Raw genomic sequence first — 22,243 nt, 5'->3', positions numbered from 1 at the left:
AATACTACATATTTATCGAAATACTCAAATTTTCATAACATGAAATATGGGTATCCAACGAAGTGATATTTTGTTTGCTTTTTCCATTTTCTTTTATTTTTTTTTAGGAAAATACTAGAATTTTCACAAAGTACGATATTTTTCTAAAATTTTAGAATTTTTAAAAAATATTAATTTTTTGAAAAAAATTAAGCGGTTAAAAAAATATAAAAAAGAGAAAATGCATACAAAATTCGCTTCTTTTGATACTCATTTTGAAAATTTTAAAATTTAAGTTTTTTTTTGAAAAAATACGGTATTTAGTAAAAATTTTAGTTTTCATAAAAAACAACTCTAATAAAGTAAAAACGCATACAAAATTTCGGTTCGTGTGTTGTCTTTAATTACTACTATTTTCATTGGAATTTTGAAGTTTTTTGAAAAAGTCTTTTTTTTGCCCCCGATTTTTCAGAATAATTTTGGGGGGGGGGGGGGAGGGGGAGGGGGCATAAAACTTCAAAAAATATTTGCTACGGCCTAAATTGTTATAAAATTTGTATTTTCAAAAAATACGATGTTTTGGAAAAAAAATGTATTTGGTAAAAAAGTATAAAAAGTGAGAAGCGTATACAATTTTGCTGTATGGGTATCAACATATGGCGAATCATGAAAATTTGAGTACTTTAGAAAAATACGGTATTTTGTGAACAATTCCAGAGTTTTTTTTTAAAGAGGTCCTATAAACATAAGAAACACAATAGCTTATAGGTCCTGTTAGTGGACTGTATCGTAAATTGGCCAAGTTCCGTCGTCGGAAACAGTGGCGCGGGATTGAAGGAAGACTTTCCGGCGGATTAGCGACTTCGCGCACGAGAAAATAAAAAAGACGTCTTTCTCTGAAAAGCCTCCTTCCTGACTAACTTTTATTCTTCTTCCTCCCTTTCTCCTGCCGCAACGGCAAAAAGCGCGCAACGGCGTCAATGACGTTTGCGTTTGGTAGACCAGCCGAGCCCAAGGGGCGGGTCACTTTTCTTCTGCAAACATCCTCCCCGCCTTGAGACAGCGTCTCAATTCGGAAGCGGACAGATCTTCTGCACCGAGCGTTGGTACTCGTGCTTCCCACGACGCAGCGTCACGTTCCGAACCAGTCCTGCTTGATCCGGATGAACTGCTACGACACGGGCCAGCTCCCAGGCGGATGGTGGAGCGTTGTCATTCTTGACCAGGACCAGTTGCCCCGGCTTGATGTTCTCCTCACTTGCGCGCCACTTTCCTCTCGGCTGCAACGTCGCGATGTATTCGTCACGCCAGCGGTTCCAAAACTCGGTGGAGTAGCGCTGCATCTTCTGCCAACGATCGAGCTGATTCATCTTCAAGTGCATGACGTCGGGCTCTGGAATCATGTTCAACGGCTGGCCCACAAGAAAGTGCCCCGGCGTCAAAGCTTCGAGACTGTCCGGTGATGTTGACAACGGGCAGAGTGGTCTCGAATTCAAGCAGGCCTCGATTTGGCAGAGCACCGTACTGAGTTCTTCGAACGTCAGTTTTTCGTTCCCAACGACTGGACGCAGCAGGCTCTTAGCACTTTTGACGGCTGCTTCCCAGATGCCACCCTGGTGAGGGCTGGCCGGCGGAATAAACTTCCACTTGATGCCGAGATTGCAGAGGAATTGCTCGGCTTCCTTGCTGTGTGCCATAATCGCTTCGTAGATCTCCTGCAGCAGTCGGTCCGCACCAACCAGATTAGTGCCGTTGTCCGACCAGATTTCGCAACAATAACCGCGACGTGCGATCATCCTCTTGAGTGCGGAAATGAATCCCTGCGACGTGAGGTCGCTGACCGCCTCCAGGTGTACGGCCTTGGTTGAGAGGCACACAAACACGACGATGTACCCCTTCATACAGCGTGTTCCTCGGGTGTTGCTGCAGCGCACTTGTATGGGCCCTGCGTAATCCACCCCCACGTGAGTGAATGGCCGGCACGCCGTGACTCGAGCTGCAGGGAGGCTGCCCATCAGCTGCTGCGCCGTCTTGGCCTTCAGACGACGGCACCTCACACAGTTGTGAATCACCTGCTTGATTACCGATTGGCAGCCTTGAATCCAATAGCGTTGGTTGACCGTAGCAGTCAAGAGCGACGGTCCGGCGTGGCAGTTCTGCGAGTGGAGCTCCTCCACCAGCAGCTTCGTGAATCGATGATCCTTGGGAAGAATCACCGGGTGCTTGACCTCGAACGGTAGGGACGACTGCTGCAAACGACCGCCAATTCGGAGCGTTCCATCGCCGTCCAAGAACGGGTACAGGTTGGCAATCTTCGACTTCGGTGAAACCTCGCGACCCGCGGCGAGGGTTTTGATCTCCTTCTGGAAGACGTCGTGCTGAGCCAGCCTTACGAACTGCATTCGCGCGCTGTGCAGCTCAGCCGGGGCGATCGAACCGGAACGCTTCTCCTTGTTTCCCGGTCGCAGGTTGTAGAGGAACCGGTTGACCCGTGACAGCTGTCGGCACGCTCCAAGCAGTGAAGAACGCTTCTCAAGAATCTGCTTCTCCTCTTCGTACGTGGTTTTTGGTAGTCTGACCACAATGTTGAACGTTCTGAACTTCTTGCGTACCTCCAGCGTTGCTTCGTCGAATTCCTCGTCAGGCATCTCATGCTTCCAGGTTGACGCATGCGCCTTCAGCCACGGTGGGCCGAACCACCACAAGGGATGATTGACCAGTTCCGCCGGTGAGATTCCACGGGAGGCACAGTCGGCTGGATTCTCTTCTGACTTGACGTGGAACCAGCGAGACCGTGGCAGTACTTCCAGGATCGATGCCGTTCTGTTGGCCACGTACGTGTCAAGTTTGCGTGGGTGGAAAGCAAGTTGGTGCAGAACGATTGTTGAATCTGTGTACGCAAACATCTCCACCTTGAACCGCTCGAACGCCTTGGCCACCCGTTTCATCAACCTTGCTAGTAGCCACGCTCCGTTCAACTCCAGCCGAGGTAGTGAAACCTGCCGGATCGGTGCGACCTTCGTTTTGGCCGCGACTAGGTTGACGTAGGCACCGTCAATCTCGTTGAACGTTCGGATGTAGACGACGGCAGAGTAGGCTTCCTCGGAGGCATCCGAGAAGCCGTGTAGCTCGACGTGTCCATTGTAGCTCGACATCCACCTTGGTATCTTGACCTGCTCCAGGCGCGGCAGGTTCTCCTTAAACTCGATCCACATTTGCTCGACCGCGGCGGGCAGCGGGTCGTGCCAATTCATGTCGTACAGCCAACACTGTTGAAACAGGATCTTCGCTCGCACTGTCACTGGCGCCAGCCATCCGATGGGGTCGAACAGCTTCGCCGAGTCGGACAGCAACTGGTGCTTCGTGTTTGGTCCATCCGTTTTCATGTTGACCTTGAAGGTGAACGCATCCTCTTGCGGCAACCAGTGGATCCCCAGCGCCTTGATGGCGTTGCGTTCGTCGGGGAACTGGATTGGCACCGCTGCGTTCTTCACGTCGGCGAGTGGTAGAAGCGTTTCGTCCACGTTGGAGCACCACTTGCGGAGAGTGAAGCCGGCCTTACCAGCAATCTCGTCGATCTGCTCCACCAACCGCGCTGCTTCTGCCGCCGAATCTGCACCGGAGACCAGGTCGTCCACGTACGTGTGTTCCTTGATCCGCTCAGCAGCCCCAGGGTAATGCTGCTCGAAGTCCTCTGCTGCTTTCTTGAGCGCTGACATCGCCAGGAACCCGGAGTTCTTCAGCCCGTACGTTACGGTCAGCAGACGAAAGTGCCGGATCGGTTCGTCGGGCGACTCTCTCCAGACGATGCGCTGATAGTCCGTGTCGTCGCGGTGCACCCAGACCTGGCGGTACATTTTTTCAACATCCGCCGTGAACACTACCGGGTAGGTTCTGAATCGCAGCAGCACATCGAAGAGATCTGCGTTGACGTTGGGTGCGTTCAAGAGTAGGTCGTTTAGTGAGACCCCGGTCGTGGTGGCGCAAGAGCCGTCGAAAACGACCCGGAGTTTGGTCGTGGAGCTGTCCTCCTTCACGACCCCGTGGTGTGGGAGGTAGTAGGACTTGGTGCAGTCTGCTTGAACCTCCGTCTCGGGAATTTCCTCCATGTGGCCCAGCTTCTGGTACTCGCGCATGAAGGCAACGTACCGTTCCTTGAAGTTGGGATCCCGTTGGAACTTGCGTTCCATGGCCCGCAGGCGCTTGGTTGCTGCGTTGAGCGATTCTCCCAGTTTGCACTTTGAATCGTCGAGGGGGAGTCTGACGATAAAGTGGCCATCCTTCTCTGAGCGCGTGAGAGTCGAATCGAAGTGTTCGATGACCCTTTTCTCCTCGGTTGTCAGCAGCTTGCCTTCAGGGATCTCCTGGTCCTCCCAGAACAACCGCAAGGTGCGGTCGATGTCAAACTCCTGGGCGACGTTGAGAACTGCATGGTGACTGCTTGTGCGACACGGCTGGGAGATCTTCCCCGATACCATCCACCCAAAGATGGAACGCTGGGCCACGGGGATTCCTTGGCGATTCTTGACCTGCCCGGCTTGTAGGATGGACAGGAAGACATCTGCTCCGAGAATAACGTCCATCTCGCCTGGACTGTTGAAGCTCGGATCCGCTAACTCCAGCCCCTCCAGGAAGGGCAGGTCTGCTACGTTGAAGCGCTGGTTGGGCAGGGTTGCCGTCAGCCTTCCCAACACGTAGGCTTGCGTGGTGAGCTTGGTCTCTCCGTCGAAACGCGAAGACATCACCAGCGTGACTGCACCGGCCGTGGTGCCGACGATTTCTCCGTTCACTCCGGTGACTTCCAGGGAGGCGTTCGTGCGCTTCAGCCCAATGCGCTTGACACATGCCTCCGTAATCAGCGACGCTTGTGATCCGCTGTCGACGAGACATCGCACCTGGTGCAACTTCCTGTCCTTCCCTTCCAAGTTGGCGATCACCGTGGGCAGCAGTGCCACCGACGACGGTTCGTGCTTGGTCGCCTTGGCTTGAGCTGCGTTGGCCGAGACCGACGAGGCCTCCTCCGTCTCTTCGAGTTGGCGTGGAGGATGGTCGCGGTCAGCCTTCTCCGGTTCCTGACTGTGCTGCTGCCGCTGCTGGCACAGCGTCGTGTGATGTCGCTGCTTACAATCGGGCGTGCGGCACGTTGACTTCGACGGACACTTGTTCGCCGTGTGGAGCGGCTTCAGACAGTTGAAGCACAGCTTTTTGGAGAGCACTAGCTCCCGCCGTCCGGCCACGTCCATGGCCTTGAACACGTCGCAGTGATACGTCGGGTGATCTTTACTGCATTTCGCGCAGCTCACAGCAGCGCTCGTGTGAAACGCTTGCACTTTTCTTTGGGTTGGCTTTTGAGACTCCTTCTTCGAAACTTCAGGGCCCGTCTTCTTGCTGAACGCCGAGCACGTCTCCAACGCGTCACACCGCTGCTCCAGGAACTCTTGGAAGTTTGCAAAAGTCGGGTTCTCCACGGTGATGATCTTCTGCGCCCACAGTGAGCGCGTCTCTCGATCCACCTTCTCCAGCAGCAAGTGAATAAGCCACGGATCCCGTGACTCGTACTCGCGTCCTAGGGCCTTCAACTGGCGGACGACGTCGTCGGATGTGGCTACGAGGTGCTTCAATTCCTTGGCGTTGGTGACTGGTTGCTGGTCGACAAACTCCCGGACGAGGGCAAACACCGTGTATTTGTGTTTGTCATAGTAGGTCACGAGTGCGTCCCACGCCTCACGGTAGTTGCCATCGTTGATCGAGAACGAGTCGACTTTCCCCTTCGCTTCGCCGTCCAGGTAGGAGAACAGGTACTGCATCTTTACCGAATCCCGCAGGTCGGTACGGCTGTGAATTGTGCACACGAAGAGGTCCTTAAATGAGCGCCAGTGCTTACGCTCCCCGGTGAACTTCGGAATGTCGATTTGTGGCAGCTTGACGACGTTATGGGGTACCGGGTTCGATACCTGGCTCCCCGCCGCTAGCGCCAGCGTTTGTGGTGGTGGTTTTTGGCACTGCGCGAGCAGCATCTGCTGCTGGGATTCAAGGAGCGCCTTGACGGCGTCTCGCAGATCGTCCTGCCGGTCTTCCGGCCTAACTTCCGGCTCCTCCACATGCTGGTCCAAATACTCCGTGTAGATGTCCTTGATCTGGAAGTAGGCGTCCTCGAACAGGATTCGGTGGTTGAACACCGTGACCACCTCCTCCAGGTTCGGCGTGGCCTCCTCGATCTCAGTCTGTACGTCGTCAAAACACTGAGCGAGGCCGGTCAACTTGTCCCGCCGTTCCGCCACTTCGCCGAGGGACGGGTTGCGGGTTTTGATGGCTTTCGCGACGGACAGCTCCCACTTCACCTTCGCGAGGATGACTTCTCGCTTGCTGGTGAGGGACTTCAACCGCTCTTGATCCATATCCGCGCCGCGAAGGACCAATGTTAGTGGACTGTATCGTAAATTGGCCAAGTTCCGTCGTCGGAAACAGTGGCGCGGGATTGAAGGAAGACTTTCCGGCGGATTAGCGACTTCGCGCACGAGAAAATAAAAAAGACGTCTTTCTCTGAAAAGCCTCCTTCCTGACTAACTTTTATTCTTCTTCCTCCCTTTCTCCTGCCGCAACGGCAAAAAGCGCGCAACGGCGTCAATGACGTTTGCGTTTGGTAGACCAGCCGAGCCCAAGGGGCGGGTCACTTTTCTTCTGCAAACAGGTCCTTTAACACAAAACTCTAGAATTTTGAGTGTTCATACTTTGAAACTTAGGCCGTTGCAAATATTTTTCAAAGTTTATGTCGCACCTCCCTTCAAAGTCGACCTGAACAATGAGGGGGCAAAAAATTTTTTTTTTAAACTTGAAAATTTCAATGTAAACTATATTTTCATCAACCGAAAACTAGTTAAAATGCATTTTCCTGCGTTTATAATCATATCTAGAATGTTTGAACTACTCTGAAGATTTTCAAAAAATACCAATGTAAAGTCCCACGAAAAGTTTTTTTTTTGCAAAAAAAAAAAAAATTCCGTCATTACATCGATATTTTGAAAACTTATGATTGGAAAGCAACTGGACGCGTGTAAAATGCATTTTTAAACACTTTTTTCATCCAAATGTTGAAATCTAGGCTTGTAATATCAATTTTTATATTTTTTATTCCCCCCCCCCCCACGACTTTGGTCAGGTCCAAGGGACATAAACTTAAAAAAATATTTGCAACGGCCTTACTACATTTTCAAAAAATATAATCTTAGTGAAAGTATTGAACATATCACATGACATGGCTGAATTAAGTCGATTTTAGAAAAAAATAAAGTAAAATGAGTTGTCGTCCATTATCAGCGATAAGATAAGATAGATTATCGTTATCGTCCCGGTCGTTATCAAGCCTTTGGATACCTAGTTTCGAGTAGGAATCTTGCAATTGAGAGAGCCAAAGCAATGCTTTAGAGCAAACAATTTTTTTTTTATTTTTAGAGCTATCATTCATTGTTGTTTTAAAATTCAGGGCAAAAAATAATGCAAAAGCAAATTAGTTTTTTTTAATACCAATGGAATGATAAGGTTTCGGTCTTATTTCCATCCTATTTTATGATTTGTCATCAATAAATTTGGGTGAAGAGTAGGCTTTTTCGTCTCTTTCGAAAAACGGAAAATCGTGATATTTTCATAGTGGAATTGCAAAAGTTGTAATCTGGAGTTTTTTTTTTGAAAAGGTCCAATAAACCAAATTTTCAGTTTTTACTTTTTGGGTGTTTTTTAATACCCCTGATTTAAGGCGGTTGCAAAAACACCCAAAAAGCAAAAACTGGAAATTTGGTATATTGAACCTTTTTTTTTTAAAAAACTCCAGTATTGATAACGGAAAACTTAAGCAAATACTCAAGCCATGTTGTTGATTACGCCAAGTTTATCAAAGTTCATTCAATTCCTCACTAAGCATTATCAAAACTGTCCCAAGGACAACTTCCCACTTAAATCATAACCAAACGACCCAATTCAAGATGTATAATTAATTAAGCACTAGTTCTCTCTCCCTCCTATCCCGGGCATAAATTATTAATTCATTTTGTCTCCATTGTCCGGGAGTTGCTCTTCAGTTTCGGTTTATGTTCCATTCTCGGACCATCATCTCGGCCAGCAGCGCTCCTCAGCCAGACCCAGAGAAGTCTACAGTTGATTGGACCTTCTCCAGCCGGGGTTATTTTATGTTCATGGCACCGGGCATTATGCATGAGGGTCCGCGCGCGTCGGAATACGTCGTTGGCACCAACCAGTTAGTAAATCGAATTAAAACACTCCCACAATGGGCCGGAGCAGGGGCGCCGACTCTGTGGGGGCACGGTACTTTTTGCCCCCCCTAAAATTTGGCTGGGGGGGCAGCCCATACATTGTGCCCCCCCAGAAATTTAGGAAGAAAAATATTCTTATATCAAATATAAAAAAAGGAAATAATTAAAAAATAATATCTAAAATTTAAATGGAACATTGTTTGTACACACGGATAGAACTCTTGTAAGCGAATCCGTAAAATAGTTCAGAAACATTTGTTGTTTTCGAAATCGCCGAAATTTTTTGAACAAAAACGTTTACAATTTTCTGGATGTAGATGCATTTTTTTAAATCGACAACGTTTTATCTATACCACTGTGCTCTCTAAGAAAATCAGTATGCTTAGTACAAGAGCACAGAGGCATCGGTGAATGATTTGAGAGATGTCGTCAACACAGATTTTACGGGTTTGCTCATAAGAATTCTATCTGTGCACGTTGTTCCAAAAACAAAACCAATGTACTTTTCCAATAGCACTTCATCTACAATCAAACTTACGCAAACTCTTGCGAAAACAATCATCAAGTTTTCAAACGCAACATTCTGCGATTTGCCATTGTAGATCAGGATTTAGCGAATATAAACTGAAACACTTTTCAAAATAATCATTTGTTGACTGCTTTACATTTACAAAAATGCTGATAAATTCGATAATTTTTTGGGTAATTTTAGAAAGGATTTGAAAAGATTTCAAATACATTTGTTGACCGTTCTATACCAATTTTAGCCGAAAAATACAATTGTTTCAAAAAAAGTAATTTTTTGAAAACTAGCGCACCACTTTACTGAGAAACCAACAAATTAAAACCTAATCTGAGCCAATTCCACATTATAATCATTATTATCTTTAAAAAAAACAAGCGTTTTGCCTTCTGCAATTTATGATCGATTTAAAAAAAAAAGGCTGTAGAAATTTTAACTGCACCCTCAAAAAATATGCCAAAAAATCAGGGAGTAGAGAATAATACTAAAAATAGAACATTTTCAGGAAATCAGCATTATTGAGTATTGGGAATCCATTTTAAACGTGTTTGGTCGTATTCTAAAATCTAAAATTCTTAAATTCTTAAATTCCTCAATTATTAAATACTGAAATTCTAAAATTCTAAAATTCTAAAATTCTGAAATTCTAAAATTCTAAAATTCTGAAATTCTTAAATTCTTAAATTCTGAAATTTTGAAATTCTTAAATTCTTAAATTCTTAAATTCTTAAATTCTTAAATTCTTAAATTCTTAAATTCTTAAATTCTTAAATTCTTAAATTCTTAAATTCTTAAATTCTTAAATTCTTAAATTCTTAAATTCTTAAATTCTTAAATTCTTAAATTCTTAAATTCTTAAATTCTTAAATTCTTAAATTCTTAAATTCTTAAATTCTTAAATTCTTAAATTCTTAAATTCTTAAATTCTTAAATTCTTAAATTCTTAAATTCTTAAATTCTTAAATTCTTAAATTCTTAAATTCTTAAATTCTTAAATTCTTAAATTCTTAAATTCTTAAATTCTTAAATTCTTAAATTCTTAAATTCTTAAATTCTTAAATTCTTAAATTCTTAAATTCTTAAATTCTTAAATTCTTAAATTCTTAAATTCTTAAATTCTTAAATTCTTAAATTCTTAAATTCTTAAATTCTTAAATTCTTAAATTCTTAAATTCTTAAATTCTTAAATTCTTAAATTCTTAAATTCTTAAATTCTTAAATTCTTAAATTCTTAAATTCTTAAATTCTTAAATTCTTAAATTCTTAAATTCTTAAATTCTTAAATTCTTAAATTCTTAAATTCTTAAATTCTTAAATTCTTAAATTCTTAAATTCTTAAATTCTTAAATTCTTAAATTCTTAAATTCTTAAATTCTTAAATTCTTAAATTCTTAAATTCTTAAATTCTTAAATTCTTAAATTCTTAAATTCTTAAATTCTTAAATTCTTAAATTCTTAAATTCTTAAATTCTTAAATTCTTAAATTCTTAAATTCTTAAATTCTTAAATTCTTAAATTCTTAAATTCTTAAATTCTTAAATTCTTAAATTCTTAAATTCTTAAATTCTTAAATTCTTAAATTCTTAAATTCTTAAATTCTTAAATTCTTAAATTCTTAAATTCTTAAATTCTTAAATTCTTAAATTCTTAAATTCTTAAATTCTTAATTCTTAAATTCTTAAATTCTTAAATTCTTAAATTCTTAAATTCTTAAATTCTTAAATTCTTAAATTCTTAAATTCTTAAATTCTTAAATTCTTAAATTCTTAAATTCTTAAATTCTTAAATTCTTAAATTCTTAAATTCTTAAATTCTTAAATTCTTAAATTCTTAAATTCTTAAATTCTTAAATTCTTAAATTCTTAAATTCTTAAATTCTTAAATTCTTAAATTCTTAAATTCTTAAATTCTTAAATTCTTAAATTCTTAAATTCTTAAATTCTTAAATTCTTAAATTCTTAAATTCTTAAATTCTTAAATTCTTAAATTCTTAAATTCTTAAATTCTTAAATTCTTAAATTCTTAAATTCTTAAATTCTTAAATTCTTAAATTCTTAAATTCTTAAATTCTTAAATTCTTAAATTCTTAAATTCTTAAATTCTTAAATTCTTAAATTCTTAAATTCTTAAATTCTTAAATTCTTAAATTCTTAAATTCTTAAATTCTTAAATTCTTAAATTCTTAAATTCTTAAATTCTTAAATTCTTAAATTCTTAAATTCTTAAATTCTTAAATTCTTAAATTCTTAAATTCTTAAATTCTTAAATTCTTAAATTCTTAAATTCTTAAATTCTTAAATTCTTAAATTCTTAAATTCTTAAATTCTTAAATTCTTAAATTCTTAAATTCTTAAATTCTTAAATTCTTAAATTCTTAAATTCTTAAATTCTTAAATTCTTAAATTCTTAAATTCTTAAATTCTTAAATTCTTAAATTCTTAAATTCTTAAATTCTTAAATTCTTAAATTCTTAAATTCTTAAATTCTTAAATTCTTAAATTCTTAAATTCTTAAATTCTTAAATTCTTAAATTCTTAAATTCTTAAATTCTTAAATTCTTAAATTCTTAAATTCTTAAATTCTTAAATTCTTAAATTCTTAAATTCTTAAATTCTTAAATTCTTAAATTCTTAAATTCTTAAATTCTTAAATTCTTAAATTCTTAAATTCTTAAATTCTTAAATTCTTAAATTCTTAAATTCTTAAATTCTTAAATTCTTAAATTCTTAAATTCTTAAATTCTTAAATTCTTAAATTCTTAAATTCTTAAATTCTTAAATTCTTAAATTCTTAAATTCTTAAATTCTTAAATTCTTAAATTCTTAAATTCTTAAATTCTTAAATTCTTAAATTCTTAAATTCTTAAATTCTTAAATTCTTAAATTCTTAAATTCTTAAATTCTTAAATTCTTAAATTCTTAAATTCTTAAATTCTTAAATTCTTAAATTCTTAAATTCTTAAATTCTTAAATTCTTAAATTCTTAAATTCTTAAATTCTTAAATTCTTAAATTCTTAAATTCTTAAATTCTTAAATTCTTAAATTCTTAAATTCTTAAATTCTTAAATTCTTAAATTCTTAAATTCTTAAATTCTTAAATTCTTAAATTCTTAAATTCTTAAATTCTTAAATTCTTAAATTCTTAAATTCTTAAATTCTTAAATTCTTAAATTCTTAAATTCTTAAATTCTTAAATTCTTAAATTCTTAAATTCTTAAATTCTTAAATTCTTAAATTCTTAAATTCTTAAATTCTTAAATTCTTAAATTCTTAAATTCTTAAATTCTTAAATTCTTAAATTCTTAAATTCTTAAATTCTTAAATTCTTAAATTCTTAAATTCTTAAATTCTTAAATTCTTAAATTCTTAAATTCTTAAATTCTTAAATTCTTAAATTCTTAAATTCTTAAATTCTTAAATTCTTAAATTCTTAAATTCTTAAATTCTTAAATTCTTAAATTCTTAAATTCTTAAATTCTTAAATTCTTAAATTCTTAAATTCTTAAATTCTTAAATTCTTAAATTCTTAAATTCTTAAATTCTTAAATTCTTAAATTCTTAAATTCTTAAATTCTTAAATTCTTAAATTCTTAAATTCTTAAATTCTTAAATTCTTAAATTCTTAAATTCTTAAATTCTTAAATTCTTAAATTCTTAAATTCTTAAATTCTTAAATTCTTAAATTCTTAAATTCTTAAATTCTTAAATTCTTAAATTCTTAAATTCTTAAATTCTTAAATTCTTAAATTCTTAAATTCTTAAATTCTTAAATTCTTAAATTCTTAAATTCTTAAATTCTTAAATTCTTAAATTCTTAAATTCTTAAATTCTTAAATTCTTAAATTCTTAAATTCTTAAATTCTTAAATTCTTAAATTCTTAAATTCTTAAATTCTTAAATTCTTAAATTCTTAAATTCTTAAATTCTTAAATTCTTAAATTCTTAAATTCTTAAATTCTAAAATTCTTAAATTCTTAAATTCTTAAATTCAAAAAATTCTTAAATTCTTAAATTCTTAAATTCTTAAATTCTTAAATTCTTAAATTCTTAAATTCTTAAATTCTTAAATTCTTAAATTCTTAAATTCTTAAATTCTTAAATTCTTAAATTCTTAAATTCTTAAATTCTTAAATTCTTAAATTCTTAAATTCTTAAATTCTTAAATTCTTAAATTCTTAAATTCTTAAATTCTTAAATTCTTAAATTCTTAAATTCTTAAATTCTTAAATTCTTAAATTCTTAAATTCTTCAATTCTTAAATTCTTAAATTCTTAAATTCTTAAATTCTTAAATTCTTAAATTCTTAAATTCTTAAATTCTTAAATTCTTAAATTCTTAAATTCTTAAATTCTTAAATTCTTAAATTCTTAAATTCTTAAATTCTTAAATTCTTAAATTCTTAAATTCTTAAATTCTTAAATTCTTATATTCTTAAATTCTTAAATTCTTAAATTCTTAAATTCTTAAATTCTTAAATTCTTAAATTCTTAAATTCTTAAATTCTTAAATTCTTAAATTCTTAAATTCTTAAATTCTTAAATTCTTAAATTCTTAAATTCTTAAATTCTTAAATTCTTAAATTCTTAAATTCTTAAATTCTTAAATTCTTAAATTCTTAAATTCTTAAATTCTTAAATTCTTAAATTCTTAAATTCTTAAATTCTTAAATTCTTAAATTCTTAAATTCTTAAATTCTTAAATTCTTAAATTCTTAAATTCTTAAATTCTTAAATTCTTAAATTCTTAAATTCTTAAATTCTTAAATTCTTAAATTCTTAAATTCTTAAATTCTTAAATTCTTAAATTCTTAAATTCTTAAATTCTTAAATTCTTAAATTCTTAAATTCTTAAATTCTTAAGTTCTTAAATTCTTAAATTTTTAAATTCTTTAATTTTCGATTTTTTTTCAATATTGAATTTTATAGTTATTTTTAAATTTCTGATTGTTTAAATTTCTGAATTTTTGCTTTTGATTTCTTAACATTTCCAAGCCACATGTTTTTTAACCCTAGAATTTTTTTATACTATTAATATTTTTTAATTTTGAAATTTTTAATTTTGCGTATCTGTTTTTTCTGAATTGCAGATTTGAAAAATGGATGTTTTTTTTATCTGTATTTGTATTTTTAAACTTCTGAAGTTCTAAATTTCTGCTTTTTACTTTTGCTTTTATTTTTAGAATATTTTTATTGTTGAATTTCTAAATATCTGATTATTTTTATTATTGACTGTTACTTCTAGAAAATAAGTGAGAATATGACAAAGAGAAGGAATTCACCTTAAAAAATATAAAAAAAATTCCCCCCAATTAACATTCTCAATTACGTTTTAATAAATTATCTTTTTTCTTAGAAAAAAATATTCCGGATGAAAAAAAAATCGTATCACATCGTAATAAAGTTATTAATATTCGTGACAAACAAGAAACAGTAACATCTAATCGCCACTCTTACCTATCGATTTCGAAAAACAACCGTGCCCCCCCCAACATTTTGGACTAGTCGGCGCCCCTGGGCCGGAGTGTGTCTCCGGTGATTCCGGAGGGGGTTGGAAGGTGGTGGAAATTTCTTGTTGACCTTTCCCGGATCATAAAGCTTCCGCACGGAGTCGCTCAGCCGTGTGAAAATGGGGAATCGTTAAAGGGCATAGGAACAGCAACAACGACAAACGCCTTTTTTTCGGCTTGGTATACCCTAGAAATCAGGGGTACCAAAAGTTTGATCTTTAATTTGATTTTGCAAATGGAGTTTCATTGCAGAGCATAAACCACGGGCCCTGTGAGGAACCCCTGCACTCGTAAAATTCGCAGAACTTGGTAATTGTGGCGGCAAGTGTAGAAAGAAGTTTCTTAGCCCAAATTGCCATTTGGGCAGTCTCGCATCTTCGGTTCTGTACCATTCCGGATGAGTGGCCAGCAGCCGAGCGAAAGGCCAGCCCCTTGAGAAATGGCCAAACAATTCTCTTAATGAGTTGTCACTTCATTTGACAGCGTCCCTTATTCAGTGAACAGAACCAGAAACCAAAATCCAAAGCCTGCTGCGGACAAGGTCCGGGCTGTCCTGTCCATATTTGGAATAAGCCCCAGAGCGAGAGGGCAAAAATGGAGAAACCATCAGCAATTCAATTGGCCTTGATCAACTCTGGAGAGGAACTGGGTCCCGGGGGGAGGTCGCAGAAGCTGGCCCGCATCGGCAGTCCCGTTCTGGGCGTTTATCTTATCGGTTGATCTACTTAAAGGCCAGGCCAGATATGGAGGCAAAGCCGGTTTTGCCGTCTCGCCCCATGGCTTCATCGGGAGTTGGCACTTGCAATAATCAGCTGGCAGAGGCTGCACTCTGGATGCCAGCAGGCAGATTCAGGTTTCGTTTCCAAGGCAACTGAGCTTACGACTTGATTGTGGCTAAAATAGAGCCCCTGGAGGGGACTGATTTGCGATAATGATAAACTTTGTTGGGAAGAGTGGTAAACTTGTGACTGGGCGCCAGTAACGTGGCACAAATTTTAATTTCAGAGTTGCCAATGATTATATCTCAAAATAGACATATTGTATGAAAGTAGCAACAAGAAGATACTGTCACAGAAAAAGATTAATTTTGTTCTTCATCTAGATTGCATCACGGAAAACTTGATCTAATGATCTAATTTTATAATTTATTTTTGCTAGGGCTATGGTGTTTGAGCGACTTCGACTTGACTCCAGAAAAAAAGGAGATTTTTTTTTCCCAGTCAGTTTCCGAAAATTGGCCGTATGAAATTTTAATAACTGTATAATCTTTTGCCTTCCCCACTTAGGTTAGGCTGGACTCGGATTAAGGTCCATTAGTCGCTATTGCTATGCTATCCAAAAAGTTGTTCAAAAGCTTTGTATGAAATCTGTTTCCGCATAAATACAGAAGAATTGCCTTGAAACTGCATCAAATTCACCATATTATACATCGCTGAGCAAGTAATCAATACATGGAAGATCTGGCAACCCTGTCTCTAGTTTTGACCACTAATTAAAAAGTGATATATCAGAACTTTTTAAAGTCGATTCTCACTTATTTTAAGTTTATGGGCATTTTTGGGATATTCTTTCAAATTTTTTTTTTATTTTTGAAGTTTGAATATACTTAACGATGGAGAAGCAACCCAGCAAAATTATTTTTAATAAGCTGATAAAATTTGAATTAATGAAAATTTTCAACATTTTTTCTTATCTTGCCCCAGTCAAATTGTGCTGAGATACAGCCTCATAAAGTTTAACTTTGTGAATATTTTGATTTTTCTACTTGGTACTTGGTACTGTAACTTTTTCGTGAGTTTTCTGATGAATTTGATGTCTTCGGCAAAGTTGTAGGAATTGTTGAGGACTATTGAGAAAAAACTAAGTACACAGAAAGAAAAAAAAAATGTAAATTTTTCAGTTAAGAGCGAGTTTTTCACCAATGTGTAACAGGTCGTATCGAGGTGCTCCGATTTGGATGAAACTTTCAGGGTTTGTTTGTCTAAACATGAGATGAACTCATGCCAAATATGAGCCCTCTACGACAAAAGGAAGTGGGGTAAAACGGGCTTGGAAGTTTGAGGTCGAAAAAACATAAAAAATCTTAAATCAGCTCGCATTTCCGTAAAACTTCATCAATTCCAACTCTCTTAGATGCATTCGAAAGGTCTTTTGAAGCACTTCAAAATGTGCCATAGACATCCAGGATTGGTTTGATTTTTTTCTCATAGCTTTTGCAAATTACTGTTAAAAATGGATTTTTTCAAAACCTTAATATCTTTTTCCAACAGCCTCCAACACCCATACTCCCATAGGTCAAAAGATAGGTAATTTCATGGACTATAAACCTACGGAAATAACTTTTTGGCCAATCGCAGTTTTTCTCATAGTTTTTCGATTTTTCTATAACAAACATTTTACAACGTTAGTTTTTGCCCTGTAGGCCGTCATAGCGGCACTTTTTGGTCTCAATTTTGTCATATTCGGAATCCTCGGAAAATTTCACGTAAGTTAGAAGTATTGGAGTTGTTAATTTGATTCAAAAAATAATTAAATAAATCATTTTTGGAAAGAACGTTTGATTTAGTTTTCAATGTGATCAATACGTCAAATGCTGTATCAAGTAGGCGAATTTCTGTTTTACCCCTAATCCGACAAAATGTTAAAAAATATTTAAATGCATTTTAAATGGCATTTTTCCAATCAAATTTACAACTCCAATACTTCTTACTTACGTGAAATTTTCCAAGGATTCCGAATATGACAAAATTGAGACCAAAAAGTGCCGCTATGACGGCCTACAAGCCAAAAACTAACGTTGTAAAATGTTTGTTATAGAAAAATCGAAAAACTATGAGAAAAACTGCGATTGGCCAAAAAGTTTTTTCCGAAGGCTTATAGTCCATAAAATTACCTATCTTTTGACCTATGGGAGTATGGGTGTTGGAGGCTGTTGGAAAAAGATATTGATGTTTTAAAAAAATCCATTTTTTACAGTAATTTGCAAAAGCTATGAGAAAAAATCAAGCCAATCCTGGATGTCTATGGTACATTTTGAAGTGATTCAAAAGACCAAAAAAAAATTTACAATTTTCCCATAGTTGCAGAGGAATTTGATAAAATACTGTAATACCAAAAGAATACCAAAATGTGGTGTTCGATCATTGACAAATTCTGCAATTTTGCAATATCAAAACAATACCTTAAATTGGTATGATACCACATTTTGCTCTTGCATAATCCTCAAGACAAATTTTAAAGGGTCCAGGAATACCAAAATTTGGTATTGATACCAGAGAAAGGTATTATTACGCATTTCCCTTGTTATTTACCCATGCTCGGGCACCCAAACAACCCATAATTTTCTAATGTCGATATCACAGCTACTAATGGTCCGATTTCCAATGTTAAAACATTCGTGAAATTTTTCGATCTCTTCGGAAACAATATTATTATTTTTTTTCGTAAAATCGTGATAACTCGGGATGGTCACAAGTAAACCCCTTATGTTTATTAATTATTTTGTTGTAATTATCTTCTCTACAACTTTGTAGAACATTGATACACTCTAAAAAAATACCCTGCAAAGTTACAAAAACACCAAATTTTGAAATGAAAATTTTGTTCTTAATAAAAAAATATCCCTTCAGTTCTAGTACACAAAAAAGAGGCATTTTTCCTTAAACATAGCATAGCATAGCATTACGGGTCGGCACCACGCTGTAGGGGGTACAAAGAGGCATTTTTCCTTAAGAAACCAAAAACCATCCAAACTGTAATCAACTACTCGTTCCAAGGCTGCTTCACGTAAACTCCAAACGCACTCCAAAAGTCCAAACCGAGTCCAAACTTTCAAGTACCGTCCTCCGAAAGAACTCCATCCCCCCTTGCAAGTAAGTGTGAGTCCGGCCGGAAGAACCGCTTTCATGTTCCGTGTCCATAGCCTGTAGTAGTTGATGCCAAGATGGCAGTTACGAGCTTAAGTTTCTCGAGTGTCGTTTACGCTCTCGTACACACACCTTTTGTCCTGCCTGGACTTGGTCTTTCATCTCTCGTTGCCAAACAGTTCTGCGTATAAAGCATGAGATTCGTGCTCTGAACTCTTGCTGCTCGAAAAATGGCACTTTCGGAACCGGAATAGGAAGGTTGATGCTGCTGCTGCTGCGGAACATGATGGAAATTTATGTAGATTATTTAGCAATTAAATTCTCATTCACGAAACGAAACAGACAAAGCGAATCCACTGCCAGAGCCAGAGCTGACGACTGATGGTGATGAAGGCGGTACAGTCGGTTGAAAAAATATTTTTTCTGTTGGATCCGGTAATTTTAACTTAAGTGTGTATTAATAGTTTAACTTCCATGCACTATGTTGCTTTGCTTGAGAAAATGATTCTAAAAGTTGTCTCAGTTATTTTCAACTGAATGTACTCTAGCGAACTGAATTTGCAAGTTCAACATTCACGGAAATGGAATGAACGGTCGAAACTGGAGCATGCGCCATGGTTCTGGATTCTGACTTGAACGATGACTCCGAACGGGTGATGAGCCATGAAGAACGACGTTTGAAATTCGTAGAAGTGAACTAATCCGTTTCGAATTCAGTCCATTGAAACCTCAAATAAGCAAACTCTAACAAATTTAACGCAAATATTTGAGCTTTACACGCCTCACTCAAAACCGCGAAATCCAGCTTTCATCAAGGTTCAACCGTCCAGCAGCCCAGCATGAGTGGGTAAAAGCAATTTTCGGAAACGCAAATTTGGCGCACTTTCGATTACTCCGGATGGATTCCTGCTGCCGTGCCCCGAAGGGGTATTGTTGAAGGGGTTTCTGGGTTTCTATGTGTACTTGGAATCAGGGCCGTGCACAGGATTTTCGAAAGGGGAGGGTTTTCTCGAAAGGGGCGCATGGGGTGCTTGTTTAGATTGCGAAAGGGCGCTAACAGTCAATCTTTAAACTCAATAAATAATACTTTGGTATATTTTACATATATTTTGCTGGTTCGAATCCCGCGGCGGACGCTCTAAAATTCTAAGTGTAAATATGGGTATCCGGCGCCGTCGCTCTGTGCCTTACTCAAATAGGGCGGCGAAGTCCTTGTAGTTAAAAGGAAGACAGTGGTTGGTCTAGTACCGGCCGACAGATATAAAGTCAACTTCGTTTTTATATATTTTGCATTGGTGCAACAGGAGACTACACTTTTTGAATTGGTGCTGCAAATCGTGTTGAATAGCACCATGAAGGGGGGGCGTTAATTCGGAGTTTGAGCGAATTTGAGATTTTTGCGCAAATGAGAGTTTTGGCGTAAATCGGAAGAGGCATGGGCCGTTCACTTGTGGAGCGTAAAACGGGGTTTTAGTGAAGAAGTGTAGCGGTAATTGCTCAAAACAAGTTTTCATAAGTTTTTTTTTTAAATATTAAGAGTAGTTCTCAACGATTTCGCAATTTTTTTTCACGATTTTTAGCTTTTCATTTTTTTGATTTGGATGAAACTTTGCCATGCACCATGCATTCCATATGTCAAAAGAAGCACAATTGCATAATTCGTTTTTCTATACAAATGTCCATACAATTCTGGGGCCGGTCATATTATTCATCTGGTTTAGGAGATATGATTTTTTTGAAGAAAAAAAAACGTAAAAGTGGACAAAAATTGTTGAAGCAATTTTGTTAACAAAATGTACCGTTTTCAGGTTAAAGCTAATTTTAGGACTGCATTTTCAATTTATTTTGGTTTCTTTTCAAGAAAATTTTGTACAATTTTCTCTCTGAAACTTTCAAATCGAGCAATTTGTTTCTGAGATACACAATCTCAAAGAAATCAAATCGATGAACTTGATTTTTTCTAAGAGTTAACCCTTTGCTGCCCAATTTTTTTTCGATTTTTTTTAAATTTTTTCCTTGACATTTTGAGCAACTTTTGTTCTACGAAAAAGTTCACGTCTCTTGTTTTTTGTTGTTTTTGTTTCATTTATAGTTTTAATATTTGCATTTATCTTGTTTAGTTGATATTTGTTTTTGGTAGTATTTGGCCTATTCTAGCACCTAATTTGTCATGTTTTTACAGCCAATTTTTCATTATTTTTTTGTATGTTTTTAATTTTTTTACTCTAGAACAAACCATTATCATTTAAATTATTAAAAAATGCTTAGAGGTATAGTCTGAAACAATAGAAAAAAAAGTACAGAAAATATTAGTGAAAAACACAGCCAAGAAAAATTTACATTGGTAAAGTCAAATAAAACAAGTCACACTAAACTAAACTAAACTATTGGCACTACGCCCCCCGGGGCATGGCCTTCCTCTAACGTGGGATTTCTGCTCCAGCGCCTCTGACGAGACAGGAGAAACCGGGACCGACGTTTTTACTTCACCATCCGATAGAAGCTCAGTGGATAAGGCGGGAATCGAACTCGCGTCTCATAGCATCATCGGGATCGGCAGCCGAAGCCGCTACCCCTGCGCCACGAGACCCACACAAGTCACACGTTCAACCCTAAAAAAACAAATTTTAAGAGTTCACCTTTCCAATGCTTTTTAAAGGTCGAAAATTGGTAAAAAAAGATTTTTGGCGAATTATTAGATCGAACCCCGCCTAGAGGTGGGGTTGGGTTGTAGCTGGATAAACTGAAAGTGTTCAACTGATCATAACTCGGAAACTACTGGTTTTCAATCGACTTTTCTTTGCATTCCCTATGTCAAAAGAAGCAATTTTGCATCATTTGTTTTTTCATGCAAGTCTCCATACAATTTTGAGGGCTGGAATGGGTATGTAAACGTATGAAATTTTGTATCTTTGGACGGAATTTTCTGAAAATCTGAAAAATTAGATAAGAAACTTCATTTTTGGGTCAAACATTTGTAACAGATTTTTTGAGTATAAAAAATTAAAAAAGATAATTTTGAACATATTTCTATCGATTCCTTGACTTTTCTGAAGAAACGTCCTAGAAAATCGATAAAAAGTAACAAAATTGCTACAGGAAACAAAGATATATTTCGATTTACCCCAGAAAATGTTCCGAAAAGGCACCTCTCTCATAAACAAAATTTAAAAAATGATAAAATAATTAACATATTAAAAAAAATACTATCAACGCCTGAATAGCACCATAGAAATGATGAAAATATTTTGAAAATTAGATTTCAAAGAAAGTTTCACAACACGTAAAAAAAATAATCAAAAAAAAGTTAGCTTAAGCAACATAAAAATGATAAAAAGTTGCGCCTTGTGATGAAATAATTTTTTTAAATAAAACAATTTGATTACCTTTTTGAAAATAAAATTTCACTAGAGGTGGCCTCATGACAAAATAAAAAAAAAATGAAAAAAGTAGAGCAACATAAAAAAAGATCAAAGATAAATATTTTAAAAATAGGATTTTACCAGCGGCGTTTTGTTGATAAAATTATTTGACTATCGGCGCTCCTCAAGCTATAAAGACTATTCAAAATTAGTCAAACAAAGTTTGCCAACCGGCGCAAAAAGTTGTTGTAGCTAGAACGCTAAACAGAATTTTTATTTTTTTATGTTACCGTACGCCAAACTTTGTTTTGCTCTTATTAAACAGTCTTTATGTTGCTAGAGGGGCGTCGATAGTCAAACTTTTTTTTGTTGAATGTTTTAATTTTGTCATAATAGCGGTTCCAGTAAAATCTTATGTTTAAAATATTTTTATCATTTTTAAGCTGATTTGGGCACTGATTATTCAACTTTTTTTTCAATATTTTTACCAATTTTTTTCCCCACTCATAAGGGCGCCTCCAGTAAAACTTACATATTGAGAATTTACATAAAAATGTTTACGTCATAGGGGCGCCCCCATTCCATTTTCCATATCGAGAATTTGCATGATTTTTTTAAGTCGTAGGGGCGCCTCAAATCAAAATGTTCATATCGAGAATTTGCATGATTTTTTTTTAGTCATAAGGGCGCCTCCAGTCAAATTTTCATAAAAAATTTGTATGATTTTTTAAAAGTCGTAG

At 36.5% G+C, this 22,243-nt stretch overlaps 1 protein-coding gene across 1 annotated transcript; it reads right to left on the bottom strand.

The window, feature by feature from the left end:
• Positions 1-1,046: 1,046 nt before the first annotated feature.
• LOC120427231 (uncharacterized) lies at positions 1,047-6,377 on the bottom strand. Its single transcript, XM_039592094.1, has one exon. The coding sequence runs from the start codon at positions 6,375-6,377 to the stop codon at positions 1,047-1,049; it is 5,331 nt and encodes a 1,776-aa protein (XP_039448028.1).
• Between the last annotated feature and the right edge of the window lie 15,866 nt (positions 6,378-22,243).

Source organism: Culex pipiens, chromosome 3, assembly GCF_016801865.2.
Source record: "Culex pipiens pallens isolate TS chromosome 3, TS_CPP_V2, whole genome shotgun sequence".
NCBI classification, from domain to species: Eukaryota; Metazoa; Arthropoda; class Insecta; order Diptera; family Culicidae; genus Culex; species Culex pipiens.
This window is presented reverse-complemented; position numbering and strand designations above follow the sequence as displayed.

What these genes read in the sequence shown, in the direction of transcription:
- LOC120427231 (XM_039592094.1), bottom strand. Translation starts at nt 6,377, where the DNA reads ATGGATCAAGAGCGGTTGAAGTCCCTCACCAGCAAGCGAGAAGTCATC.